At 45.8% G+C, this 14,841-nt stretch overlaps 1 protein-coding gene across 2 annotated transcripts in view; it reads right to left on the bottom strand.

Annotated features, from left to right (window-relative positions):
- The window catches only part of LOC115463413 (cyclin-dependent kinase 16-like), a 119,221-nt gene that overhangs the window by 51,265 nt on the left and 53,115 nt on the right, over window positions 1-14,841 (bottom strand). For both annotated transcript variants that reach the window (XM_030193879.1, XM_030193881.1), the window contains exons 5-10: window positions 14,698-14,823; window positions 14,470-14,526; window positions 7,260-7,374; window positions 7,018-7,112; window positions 6,716-6,778; window positions 5,738-5,861 (exon numbers count right to left, since the gene is read on the bottom strand). In XM_030193879.1, coding sequence (XP_030049739.1) covers window positions 5,738-5,861; window positions 6,716-6,778; window positions 7,018-7,112; window positions 7,260-7,374; window positions 14,470-14,526; window positions 14,698-14,823 — 580 coding nt within the window. The remainder of the gene's footprint in view (window positions 1-5,737; window positions 5,862-6,715; window positions 6,779-7,017; window positions 7,113-7,259; window positions 7,375-14,469; window positions 14,527-14,697; window positions 14,824-14,841) is intronic.

The raw sequence follows: 14,841 nt of genomic DNA, 5'->3' as shown, positions 1-14,841 counted from the left end.
AGGTGGCTAGCAAGGATGGCTAGCTGAAAGTCACACAGTCTCTGGAGGTGGCTAGCAAGGACGGCTAGCTGAAAGGAACACAGTCTCTGGAGGTGGCTAGCAAGGACAGCTAGCTGAAGACAGTCACTGGGGTAGCTAGCAAGGACGGCTAGCTGAAGGGACACAGTCTCTGCACTCCACGGCGTCGGCTTCTGACAATCGAAACGGAAGCGCTGGGCCCTTCTTGCTTCGGGGTTTAAATCCCCCGCCCATCTCTTCTCTTCCTGGAAGGGAGCCAATCCCGCCGACCCTGATAGGCAAGGAGCGCCCGGATTGGCGGTCCTGCCTACCAGGCGGAGACTCCCCTACCACGCACCAATCCGGCGTGAGTGGGCGGGACTTGCCTGCTGCTGCTCTGGCCGGGGAGACGACGACGCCGGCACCGCCATCATGGCCGGCGTCTCCCCTTCCCCGAGGCCGGCGTTTGCTCCCGCCGGTCGCCAGCCTCAGAGCGACCCGCGGTGATGATGGCCCCATTGGCGGCTTGTCCCTGCCGCCCTGGAGCCCGCTCCCCCCGGCGATCATCGCTCCCCGTCGCGGGAGCACCGGTAAGGACCCGGGACGGGACAATAATCACCTTAACAGTATCATAGCTATGGTTCTCATGCATCATTATTAGCCTTGTTACCATTCAAACTATCCATATCAACATCAGAGATGTTATTGGTCAAACAGCCTGGGGACTATCACTTCAACAGCATCAATATCATCTATAGCACTGCCATTGATATCAAATATTACAATGTACACCCCATACACTGCTCATAAACACTGCTCATTATATCACAGATCCTATCATCTTCTTCAATACCTTCATAAATGGATCACCAGTAAAGCTACTGTTATTTCCCCTAAAAACTATTACTATTTGTATCAACTCTCTCATCTATAGCACCACAGTTAACTCAACGGGATCACAGTTATCATCATGTTTTGTCACCAGGGCTTAACTGTAGACAAAAAGGAAATTGAACTGTGGAGCTGGGGGAGGGAGAATGCCGGGGGCTGGTGTGAACTGTGCAAAGGATTGAGTGGGGCTAGGGCCAGGTGTAAATTGTTACTCTCCAAAACCTTCCCCCCACACACATATTCTCAGGCATACACGCAAACATATTCTTAACACGCTTTCTCCTTTCTTCATGGAGGGTTGGTGGGTAAAGGATGGCTGGGAGTTGAGAACTCATAGAGCTAGGGGTGGAGGATCACTGGAGTAAAGAGGCAGAGGAGAGTAGAGAGAAATGGGGTGCTTTTCCTTTATCCTCTTTCTCCCCTTTGTCATTATGGTCTGAATCCTACCTCCCATGTCCCCAAATCTGAACTCAGAGAGATAAAGCGGGGTTCACACTCTCCATGGCAATCGAACACAACAGAAATGGGGTGGAGAGGGCCCAATGTCAAGAGATCAGTCACCACATACAAGGGTAAGATGCTCCAAAAAACTTTTATTAGGACCCAACACGGTCCGTGTTTTGGCTATATCAGCCTTCCTCAGGGGTCAATCGATTGGGATTCAGCAATACATCGACTGAAGGAGCATTTAATAGTCAATTAGTCGATGTATGTTACTATGTTACTATGTATTGCTGAATCCCAATCGATTGACCCCTGAGGAAGGCTGATATAGCCAAAACACGGACCGTGTTGGGTCCTAATAAAAGTTTTTTGGAGCATCTTACCCTTGTATGTGGTGACTGATCTCTTGACATTGGGCCCTCTCCACCCCATTTCTGTTGTGCCCAAATCTGAACTGTCATGGCTGGCTGTATTCATGAAAACACCAGGGGCCAGCAATGTCCTTCTTCACATACAGCAGCCCCATTTCTCTTTGGGTTGAAGCCTCCACTACTTAGAAGCTGCCAGGACTTCAGGCACAGGGAGAGGAGTAGACACTGGATAACTGGTAGATGGAGAAGGCAGGAGTATATTGTTCTCATAATGTGTTCCATGCATTATAAATAGTTACCTAAGCAGCCCAACATCCAAAAGAAAAACATGCCTCAAGGGTTGGTACTGGGGCCGATTCTGTTTAATATATTCGTGACAGACATTGCTGAAGGGTTAGAAGGGAAAAGTTTGCCCTTTTGTGGATGACACGAAGATAGCCAATAGAGTGGATACCCCGGAGGGAATTGAAACCATGAGAAGAGATCTCCAAAAATAAGACAAATGGTCTTATAAGGCGTGGGCCAGGCGTACCATCATCTGGCTCAAAATAAAATCCACATAGTGTCCCTTGGTGTGTCTAAATAAATGTTGGCTACTTCTCTCACATCAACTACTGGGGTAACAAACGTGTATATATGCTTGTAGAACACAGAATACAGTTCAAATCAATTGCTTTCAGTTCTATTAGTGCAATTTATATCAATTCAATAATCATTGTCAGCCCTAGTGATCCAGCCATAAACAACTTAGCTTATAATCCAATTGCTGCAATGTTCTGCTGTCCTTGATATCACCAGCTGATCAACCCAACAGGGAGTCCCCGTTTCGGTTCAGCTGCGTCAGGGGTTTCAACGCTACATCTGAGAGTCCAATCCTGAGGTTTTTTGGATACAGCAGACTGGACACAGGATTGGACTCTCAAATGTAGCGTTGAAACCCCTGATGCAGCGGTTTTTGAGCCAGATGATGGTACGCCGGGCCCACGCATTATAGTCCGAAGTCTTGGGCTGGCTGGGTGGCGTTACTGAGGCTTTTTTTTCTCCACCGCTGAAAGCGTTGTGTGTGGTTGGTTGGGTGAAAGCAGGAGTATTCAGCATTTCTGTACGCAGTGTGTGTGTGAAGCTGCGTTTGGAGTTTCATTTAATTTCTAAGCTTGAGTGGATTATTAGTTCAAATTTAATGCCAAGAAGTGCAGAGAGATGCACTTGGGGTGTAGATATCCAAAGGAGATGTACCAGGTAGGAGTGAGATTGATATGCACAGATCAGGAGATCTGGGGTGATGGTGTCTGAGGATCTCAAGGTGATGAAACAATGAAACGATGTGGTGGCCACGGTCAGAAGGATACTAGGCTACATAGAGAGGGTATAACCAACAGAAGAAAGGGGGTGTTGAGGCCCCTGTACAAGTCATTGATGAGGCCCCACTTGACATATTGTGTTCAGTTTTGGAGGCCATATTTTGCTAAGGACATAAAAGACTTGAAGCTGTTCAGAAAAAAGGGACAAAAAATGGTATGGGGTTTGCATCACAAGACATTATGAAACACTTTTCTTTAACAGGTACTTATCTTAACAGTCCTCCAGCAGAACATTCCAAAATTGGCTGTATAGTTCCTCTTTAGCAAATGCAATGTAGAAAAAAATCCAACACATACTCCACTACTCATAGAGTCATTGAAAATGAAGCATTGTAAACGTCAATCCATTGAATCAATCCGTTAAGTCTTCACACTTTTATGGTAGTGTTCCAGATATCACATCCAACCAGGTGCAATGGGATACTGCTTAAATGTTTCACAGAGCTCCGATGTTAATATTTCAATCCAATCCATCTTAATATTGGTTTATGGACTTTTCTTTTAGAAAGCTATCCAAACCTTTTTTAAACCCCGCTAAGCTAACTGCGCTTACTACATTCTCTGGCAGTGAATTCCAGAGTTTAATTACATGTTGAGTGAAGAAATATTTTCTACAATTTGTTTTAAATTTACTACTTTGTAGCTTCATTGCCTGCCCTCTAGTCCTAGTATTTTTGGAAAGAGTAAACAAGTGATTCATGTCTACCTGTTCCACTCCACTCATTATTTTATAGACCACTTATTTATCTCCCCTCAGCTGTCTTTTCTCCAAGCCGAAGAGTCCTAGCCACTTTAGCCTTTCCTCATAGAGAAGTCATCCATCCCATCCCATTTATCATTTTCTTCACCCTTCTCTGTACCTTTTCTAATTTCACTTTATCTTTTTTGAGATGCAGTGACCAGAACTGCACACAGTATTTAAGGTGCATTTGCACCATGGAGCAATGAGTGAATCCTAAATAATATCTCTGTCAGACCTCTTATATGAAAATATGGAACCCATCCTACATTTATGGAGGATGGGACTTGAAAGTTGCTGTTCTATTATAAGCTAAACAGGGGAAACATTAGTATGTTGATCTGTCAACCACCAAGAAGCCAGCTTTCTGATGCCCTCAAGCAATGAATCATCTGCTGCTCTGCCATCTGTAGGCTGCTCCTCTGAGATCAGCAGTACAGAAAGGACCGTAGATATCAAGAATGCCAGCTCATCCCTGTGAAAAATGCAAACTACTGATTAATTCTCTCCTCAAGGTGCTCCTTTGTGGAAACCAAAGGGTCTCTCTCTGGTTCCTCCAGCCATGCTAAGGAGTTTGCTGAATCCAAGGATCCTGTGTCATCAAATCCTCTTCTGGGGCCACCCTATTTTTGTTTTTTGCAGATGGAGCAGCCCCTCAACTGACCTCCTGTTCCCAGGTCTTTTCTTAAGACAGGCCTGATGCATCAACAAAATAAACTCCATGGAAAAGCCCAACCCCAAGCTAAGGATGTGCCCATCTGCAGGAGAAATCAAAGATCTCTCTCTTCGGACCCCCACGGGGTTTAATACTGGAGGGGCCTTCTTCTAAACTCTGCTCCACAGCTGTGTCCAACAAAATGGCAACCATTCCCATAAGAATCACAGAATCATCTACTCCAGGCATGCCCTTCATTAAAGTTGTTCCTTCTGCACCTCCAATGTGGATAGATTCACTCAGGCTACCACCACCGGCACTGTACTCCCCTGTGACTGCAAACCTGCCTTTTCACAGGCATGATACCTGCCACTAGTGTTGATACTGGAGTTGCAGCTGCCACAGGCTGCACAGTACATGTGGTCCTTTGACACCTCCGTGGTCCAGCACACCAACCTGGATCAACTCCTCTTTGGCAGCAAATGTCCTTCATTGCTCTCTGTCACCTCTTTTTTCTGTTTTGTTACTCAAAACTTTATTGCCCAACGGACGCTTAATCTCCTGCTTCAGGCTCCCTCCCAAGATACTGCAGTCAATACTCCAAGCTAGTACTGGAGGGGAGGGGAGGGGAGGGGAGGGGAGGGAAGGGACCCAGCCCTACTGGATTTTGCACCCACAGACTCTGCAGACCAGACCAGCTAATCATAATCCACTTTTATTTTTCAAAGTCCACTTTAAGGGTGGCGAACCAAACCAGACTACCAGTCTCCCTCAAGGACCAAACCCTTTACCTATAGGTACCTCATTGCCACAGACCATATACAGGCTATACATCTAGTAGTGATACAGAAATAAGTAGTAGTAGTAGCCTACCACCTGCTGGAGATTGAGAAATACAGGCTGGTTGTGGGCTGCATAGGTCCCTTTATAGAATGATGTCATAAGCCACTGATTCTCAGTCTCCATCTGCTGATAGAAGAGTGCAAACCCACATGTCTGGATTGGTCTGGAAGGATGAAGAGGAATCAGCCTTGCTGCTGCTGTAGTGTATTGAGTTCCCTTTGTTTCAGCTCTGTTCTTTTTGCCATTGGTTATTCCAATAGGAAATATTTTTAATCATGTGAATTGGCTTGGTCCACCCAAAGCTCAATAAATGGTGAACATGGATTTCTCAAGAAGTTTAAAAAAGGAATATTTGTGCAGCATCCTGCTCTCAAAGAGATAGAGCAAGGCTGAGAGAGAGGGAAGAGCAGGCAGATCCGAGAAGCCTCAAACCTACCAAAGTCTGCTAACTTCAGCTCCCCCTTTTCATTGATGAGCAGGTTCTGAGGTTTCAGATCACGGTGTAAGACCTTCCGCTGATGACAGTATGCCAGCCCTCGCAGTAACTGGAAGAGGAACAGCTGGGAGAAAGATGAGAAAAAAAATAATATGCTGAGAGATTCCTCAATCTGCCCCACTCCCACCCTGAACCTCAGTCTCAGAAATATACAAGTATTTGCAGCTAAAACCTCATCTGCTACTGGCAGCACAAGCTGCTTCAGCCACATAGTACTAGATATAGCTGACATATAGAACCATTTGATACACTCAGCAGAATGGGATGATGACACAAAGTACCTGATACGCCTAGAAGCAATAGACAACAGGATATTATATAGCTGAGACTTGGAGAGTTAACTAGACCCAGAAGCATGGGATGGCTGAAACATGGTGTAGACACACCTAGCAGGAGGAAGAAATAGGCCTTTTTGGGGGTAACATGTCCTAATTGGAGTGGAGGAGTAGCCTAGTGGTTAGTGCAGCGGACTTTGATCCTGGGGAACTGGGTTCAATTCCCACTGCAGCTCCTTGTGACTCTGGGCAAGTCACTTAACCCTCCATTGCCCCTGGTACAAAATAAGTACCTGAATATATGTAAACCGCTTTGAATGTAGTTGAAAAAAACCTCAGAAAGGTGGTATATCAAGTCCCATTTCCCTTTCCCTAATTGACCTTGATGCTATTGGCTTATCAGGGGCCAATTCTAGCCATGCAGCAAGTGGAGGGAGATCATTCACTGGGGCCAGGACAGGAATAAAGCTTACTGAAAAGCAGTATTCCACAGAAGGAGTCTGCAGGGTTAGCTTTGTATGCTAATTCCACTTGTTGAGAGGGGCACCCACTGGCAGGTACAGGAACCTTTAAAAGCTAAGTGAAAGTTGACTCAGATCCAGCAGGGGGAGGAAGGGCTAACATCCATCAATGGAGCACAAACCTTCACATTATGTAGGCTGATGACATTCCTGCAGTCCTCCATATACTGCTTCAAGTCCTTGTCCTAAACCAAGGGGAGATATATAAAATAGAACACTTATCTTCCATCACCACCATTCATTCAAGTGTAATCCAGTGATCACCCGATTCTCTCTACTCTACCAGCCCTCTCACCCTGTGTAAATCAGACATAGAAAAGCAATTCTGGATGCAGTTTGGATAAAATGAACTGCATGTCCTACAGTCAATTAGAGTTTGATAGAAGCAAATTACAACCATGTAATCATCGTAAAACATACTCACCAGATATTCAAAAACTAGAGTCAGACATTTCTCTGTGTGAATGATATCGTGCAGGGTAACAATGTTAGCATGTTTCAAATCCTTCAGCAGAGACACTGAAATAAAAACACCATTACTTAGATTTTAAGAGACAGCCTCACCACTATCCCCTCCCCTTCCATGCTGGGGATATACAGAGAGGCTTTGGTCTCACTTTCTTTGCATGTCCCCAGAGAGGCTGTAATGCACAGATGGGTGTGTACCTTCCCGTATTGCTGTGCAGGGGGCGCCTTCTTCGTGCTCCAAGCGTATTTCCTTCAGAGCCACCAGGTTGTCAGTGAGCTTACTCTTCCCCTTGTAGACTGTAGCATAGGTCCCCTGAGTGACAGAGAGATACAGTCAGGGCAAAGGTAGTGCTGTTTACGTAGGTATTTTATTCTCGCCACAAAGGGACAAATTCTATTACTGGCCGCCTCCATTTCTGTGCCCTGATGCTGTGCACACAGATTCCATTATAGAATACTAGTGTAAGTCGGCAGAAATATGCACACATTTGGGCGGCCACTTACTCCATGTCTCTACAGGTGTAAATAAGCACACCTAAAGGTGGCATCTTTTGTGTGTAACTTATACTATTGTTAGTTATGTGCATAAGTGGAAAGGCAATTTTATCCCTCCTAAAAATGATTCAGTAAAAACACCTAATTTGACACCATATTTTAAAATATTAATCAGGTAAAAGCATGGCTTGATGGTTTTCTGAATTTATGAGGTTGACAGGATCTACTCTGCTGTGATTGCAACTGCTCTCTCCTAACACCCTTCCCTCCACACTACCAGAAGATGGTGCCCTGGGTGACCGCCTCGTCTGCCTAATAAGTAAGCTAGCTCTGGCCCCAGTACAAGCCCAAATCTCTTGACTGGCAGTATGAATTTCCTGCCCTCTCTTAATGTCCATTACATCTTCTCTAACCAGCTCTCTTTATCCTCCTTTCGTAGGACACACTCTCGTGGCAGAAGACCTTGAGTGAAAAGTAGCAAGGTGTTCATACAGTAAAGTGAGGGAAAGAGATCTCAGACTACAGTGTGGAGGACTCTCCTAGTATATCAGCCGAGGGGAGAGGCTGTTTGAGATATGTGCTAGATATAATTCCTGGTGAGGAGGCCTAAGCTTGTGGACTGAAATCCTGATGGTGGGGGAGGGGGTAGATGATTAAAGTTGGTTATAAGTACAAAACCAAAGAAAATTCTAAGAACCTTTTATACAATAAGGAAAACCCTCAACCAACTTCTGCTCCTCCAAACATATTAAAAATTTCAGCTGTATCATTCAGACAGTTTACTTACTACTTATGCACACAAAGAAATATTCAGATTTTACTATCACTTCAGTAAGTGACACAAACTGTCTTTGTTATCAGGTGTGTTGTAAAGAAGCACAAAACCTGGTTTAAAAAACCCCATACAACGCCTATATAGCAAACCTGCTACACTATAACAGCGATAATCCTACCTAATAAAAGCAGTGCCACAGCTATTACATTGTGCTCTACAACATCAACACACTTTCTAGTGGGAGGTGCAAATTGAAGAACAGAACAATCTGGGCTGCTATGATCCCAACCCAAAAACTACAGGCTAGCAGAATCCCTCACCTTGCTCACATATGCAGAACACTGACAGACCATCACCAAATTTTATGTTTCAACAATTTTATTGATGAAGGTGATGAAACCGAACAAACCATACAATATCCAAATATACAGCGGTACAAGTTTTGTTCATACATTATCCTGTATTAAACAGTACTGAAAAAGTCGCTTAGTGGGAAGCTTAATTAGACAAATTTGTCTGGTTAACTTTAGCTAGAGATTCGGCTCAAATTTGCTCTGATTATTAGGGCAAACTCAGTTACCTTAACAATTTTGACAATCAAAGTGAAACTGCATCCTGGGAATGCTCTCAGCACTGCTTTTTATTGACTAATCTAATCTAATCTAATCTTGATTCTCATAGCCCGCTAACTCCCAAAACAGGTTTAAAGCAGTGACATTTAAAGAATAATGGCCAGCTATTGCTAATACAAAGCGATGTAACATTAATCAAAAAAATAATGAAAATGTGTATGATAAGACGACTCATCAACTTGTAAGCTTCCTCAAGAACTTATTAAACAAAAAGATCTTTAACACATGACAAAAAGATATGGGGCTCATTTTCAAAGCACTTAGATGTTCAAAGTTCCATAGGTGAGGTGCCCACCTCTACCACCGGCTGCCTTTCAGGTGCTGTGGAGGACTTGCAGCTCATCTGCATATCCTTACAGCCTTCTCCGGGGTGACACCCAGGTCCACCCCGATCCACTCAGGGCCTCCGCTCTAGGTGCCCAGGGCTCCCACCAAGTGCTGTGGAGGACTTGCAGCCCTTCTGCATTTCCTCACAGCTGTATCCGGGGTGACACCCAGGTCCACCCCGATCCACTCAGGGCCTCCGCTCTAGGTGCCCAGCGCTCCCACCAGGTGCTGTGGAGGACTTGCAGCCCTTCTGCATTTCCTCACAGCTGTATCCGGGGTGACACCCAGGTCCACCCCGATCCACTCAGGGCCTCCGCTCTAGGTGCCCAGCGCTCCCACCAGGTGCTGTGGAGGACTTGCAGCCCTTCTGCATTTCCTCACAGCTGTATCCGGGGTGACACCCAGGTCCACCCCGATCCACTCAGGGCCTCCGCTCTAGGTGCCCAGCGCTCCCACCAGGTGCTGTGGAGGACTTGCAGCCCTTCTGCATTTCCTCACAGCTGTATCCGGGGTGACACCCAGGTCCACCCCGATCCACTCAGGGCCTCCGCTCTAGGTGCCGCGCGCCTAATGGCGCGCGGGGCATTTTTCTCTTTGTATCTAATCTTTTTCCAGTTGCTAAAGTACCTTAAGCGTTTATGGCCCCTATTCACATTCTCTTCCTAGCTCTGTCCCTTCCTAATCTTTTCCCTCACCCCCTACCTCTCCCCGCTACAGGAACTCACTTCCCATCCATTGACTTCATCACCTCACCTTCTCTCCTACCCTCTTCCTCCCTCTTGGCTTTTAATCTCCGTCTCTTTCTTCCCTCCATTTTGCCTTCCCCATTCCACCTAAATACCTCTCGCCTTCGACACCTTCGTGGCCACACCTCTCCTACTCTCCTCCGCTCTCTTTTACTCCTTCTCTTACTCTCAGCTGGTGACATCAATCCCAATCCTGGCCCTCCTCACCAACTATTATCCAAACTCTACAGATCTCACCGTGACCTCTCTAACCTCATCTCTATTCCTCTACTCCCCTCCTCTTCTCTGCCCTTCTCTTGCGCCCTATGGAATGCCCACTCTATCTGTAACAAACTACCCTATATCCAGGACCTCTTTATCTCGCGTCACCTCCATCTGCTCGCCATAACAGAAACCTGGCTCTGCCCTGATGACTCTGCTTCAGTCGCAGCCCTGTGCCATGGCGGTTATATATTTTCACATACTCCTCGCCCTGCTGGCCGTGGGGGCGGTGTTGGACTACTTCTCTCTCCCTCCTCCAGATTTCAACCCCTTCTTCCACCTCAATCTCACTGTTTTTCCTCCTTTGAAGTCCACTCTATCCGCCTTTTCTCTCCTCTGCCTCTTCGAATAGCGGTCATTTATCGTCCCCCTGATAAGTCCCTTTCATCCTTTTTCAGTGACTTTGACGCCTGGCTTGCCTTCTTCCATGATCCTTCCTCCCCCTCTCTCATCCTTGGTGACTTTAATATTCCTGCTAATGATCCTTCCAACTCTTATATTTCCAAGTTACTCGCTTTAACGTCGTCCTTTAATCTCTAACTATGCTCCACCTCCCCCACTCATCAAAATGGTCACTGTCTTGATCTCATCTTCTCCTCCAACTGTTCACCTTCTAGTTTCCTTGCCTCTGATCATCCCTCCTCTGATCACCATCTTATAACTTTCACACTTAAATCTCCTTCCTCCCAGTCCCGTCCTATCCTATCTAATTTATCTAGGAATCTTCACGATATTGACCCTTCATCTCTATCCTCCCATGTTTCAAACCTCCTCTCTACTGTGGCACCATCCACGTCTGTCAACGAGGCTGTTTCTTCTTACAACAATACTCTATCCTCTGCCTTAGACACTCTTGCACCTTTGATGACCCGCCCTGTAAGGCGTACAAAACCCCAACCTTGGCTGACTTCTAATATCCGCTACCTACGTTCCTGTACCCGCTCCGCCGAACGCCTCTGGCGGAAATCTCGGGCCCTTGCTGATTTCTTACACTTTAAGTTCATGCTGACCTCCTTCCAATCTGCTCTTTTACGTGCCAAACAGGATTATTATATCCAACTGACCAACTCTCTTGGCTCTAATCCTCGACTTCACTTCACCACATTGAACTCTCTCCTCAAGGTGCCCCCTCCCCCAACTCCCCCTTCATTATCTCCTCAGACCCTTGCTGAATTCTTTCACAACAAGGTTCAAAAGATAAACCTTGCTTTCTCTACCTCACCACCTCTCCCTCCACTAGTCCGTTCCCCTCTCTCTCCTTCCCCTCATTCCCTTTCCTCCTTTCCTGAAGTTACTATTGAGGAAACTACACTTCTCCTTTCTTCCTCAAAATGTACCACCTGTTCCTCTGATCCCATTCCCACCCACCTTCTTAATGCCATCTCTCCTACTCTTATTCCTTTTATCTGTCACATTCTCAACCTCTCACTTTCCACTGCGACTGTCCCTGCTGCCTTTAAACATGCTGTGGTCACACCTCTCCTTAAGAAGCCTTCACTTGACCCTACTTGTCCCTCTAATTACCGACCCATCTCCCTCCTTCCTTTTCTCTCCAAATTACTTGAGCGTGCTGTTCACCGCCGCTGCCTTGATTTTCTCTCCTCACATGCTATTCTTGACCCATTACAATCTGGTTTTCGCCCTCTCCACTCAACCGAATCTGCGCTTACTAAAGTCTCCAATGACCTATTACTGGCTAAATCCAGAGGTCAATATTCCATCCTCATTCTTCTTGATCTTTCCGCTGCTTTTGACACTGTCGATCACAGCATACTTCTCGATACCCTGTCCTCACTTGGATTCCAGGGCTCTATCCTTTCCTGGTTCTCTTCCTACCTCTCCCTCCGCACCTTTAGTGTTCACTCTGGTGGATCCTCTTCTGCTTCTATCCCTCTGCCTGTCGGCGTACCTCAGGGTTCTGTTCTTGGTCCCCTCCTCTTTTCTATCTAAACTTCGTCCCTTGGTTCATTAATCTCATCCCATGGCTTTTCCTACCATCTCTATGCTGATGATTCCCAAATCTACCTTTCTACCCCTGATATCTCACCTTGCATCCAAACCAAAGTTTCAGCGTGCTTGTCTGACATTGCTGCCTGGATGTCTCAACGCCACCTGAAATTAAATATGACCAAAACCGAGCTTCTCATTTTCCCCCCCAAACCCACCTCCCCGCTCCCCCCGTTTTCTATTTCTGTTGATGGCTCTCTCATTCTCCCTGTCTTCTCAGCTCAAAACCTTGGGGTCATCTTTGACTCTTCTCTCTCCTTCTCTGCTCATATCCAGCAGACCGCCAAGACCTGTCGCTTCTTTCTTTACAACATCCGTAAAATCCGCCCCTTTCTTTCTGAGCACTCTACCAAAACCCTCATCCACACCCTTGTCACCTCTCGTTTAGACTACTGCAATCTGCTTCTTGCTGGCCTCCCACTTAGTCACCTCTCCCCTCTCCAGTCGGTTCAAAACTCTGCTGCCCGTCTCATCTTCCGCCAGGGTCGCTTTACTCATACTACCCCTCTCCTCAAGACCCTTCACTGGCTCCCTATCCGTTTTCGCATCCTGTTCAAACTTCTTCTACTAACCTATAAATGTACTCACTCTGCTGCTCCCCAGTATCTCTCCACACTCGTCCTTCCCTACACCCCTTCCCGTGCACTCCGCTCCATGGATAAATCCTTCTTATCTGTTCCCTTCTCCACTACTGCCAACTCCAGACTTCGCGCCTTCTGTCTCGCTGCACCCTACATCTGGAATAAACTTCCTGAGCCCCTACGTCTTGCCCCATCCTTGGCCACCTTTAAATCTAGACTGAAAGCCCACCTCTTTAACATTGCTTTTGACTCGTAACCACTCGCCTCCACCTACCCTCCTCTCTTCCTTCCCGTTCACATTAATTGATTTGATTTGCTTACTTTATTTATTTTTTGTCTATTAGATTGTAAGCTCTTTGAGCAGGGACTGTCTTTCTTCTATGTTTGTGCAGCGCTGCGTATGCCTTGTAGCGCTATAGAAAAGCTAAATAGTAGTAGTAGTAGTAGGTTACTATGGAACTTTGTGGTCTAAGTGCTTTGAAAAAACATCTCCACATTAGTCATACATCTATCTGCAGGAAGAGTATTCCATTTGAGGGAGCATGAAAAAACAGATGATGTAGTAAGTACTCTTTTCAACAGAATACCTTTTGTAGCAATGAAGTAGAATAACAACTGATCAGTAGAATGGAAAAATCATCTAGAAATGACCTAAAAATGCAAATGGATCATATAACCTTGGGCTATACCAGCCATTATTCTATAAACAAAGCATAGCCATTTAAAAATAACCCAGGCCTGTACTGGCAGACAGTGAAGTTTAACTTGTAAAGGACAGGCTCTATCAAATTTCTAAGCCTTAAAAATAAGTTTGGCTGCTGTATTTTGCAATAATTGTAACTTAAATCTTAGCTTAACAGATGAGAGTTGCAATAATCTAATTGTGCCACAACCAATGCCTGAACCAACAAAATATATCCACCGAATGGGGAAGAGAATTAGTTAGTCAATAAAATCCTTTGAATATAGACCTCTACGTGATCAGCAATTAGAAACAGAAAGATGCAGAGAAAAACTGAAGTGGAAACCCCAAGAAGCCAGACTCTGCCTGTAATGCAACACAGGAGAAACTGAAACAGAAATGCTGCTGCATTGTGTGGAATAGAAAAAAAATATCAGAGATTCACATTTCCCATAAAACAACTACTGTATAATGTTGGAGGGAACTGGAGAAACACCAGCAAACTATTTGGTATCTGCCACCAGGCCAGAAATGTAATCTGACTAGATCAGAGGTTCTCAACCCAGTCCTCAGGACACACCATGACACAGATTTCCATGCAATGGAGGTAATACAGGCAGACATATCTCATGCATATTCATAGTGGGTATCCTGAAAACCTGACAGGCTCGGTGTGTCCCGAGGACTGGGTTGAAAACCCTTGGACTAGATATAATACTGGGAATTATCTTCATAATTATCTTTTCTATAACAGAATAATAAAAAAATGAAATAATGGCACATGTATTACTTTGGCTACACATGTGACATGTATAGATTGTTTCCTAATTAGGTGTCTTGAATCTGAAAGGCAGAGAAAGACACATACACAGAGGGCAGTAGAGAGAGAAGAGGACAGGTACCTCTCCCAGTTTATTCAGCTTCACGTAGGTCTCCAGTTTTCCAAAGCCAATCTGAGACTGCAGGGGGAAAAGACATGAAGAGGTGAGGGCTTTCTTATGAACGGGATTTCAGAGCTCTTTACAGACACACCACACGCGGCAGATAAACCGCACAATGTGCACACCACAATTACACACACGTAGTACAGACAGACACAGGCTCTAGGGACAGGTGGGACCAGAACTCACCAAGGACACGCGACGGAGGCGGCGGCTGAGCGGCCCATCAAAGGGAGGGCTGCCGAGCCCCAGCTTCTCCAGATAGCCCTGAGGAAGCCGGATGTCTGCCGGCAGAGAGAGACGCTTGTTAAGGTCCTGAAAGAGGAAACGCAG

This window comes from Microcaecilia unicolor, chromosome 2 (assembly GCF_901765095.1).
Source record: "Microcaecilia unicolor chromosome 2, aMicUni1.1, whole genome shotgun sequence".
Taxonomy (NCBI): Eukaryota; Metazoa; Chordata; class Amphibia; order Gymnophiona; family Siphonopidae; genus Microcaecilia; species Microcaecilia unicolor.
This window is presented reverse-complemented; position numbering and strand designations above follow the sequence as displayed.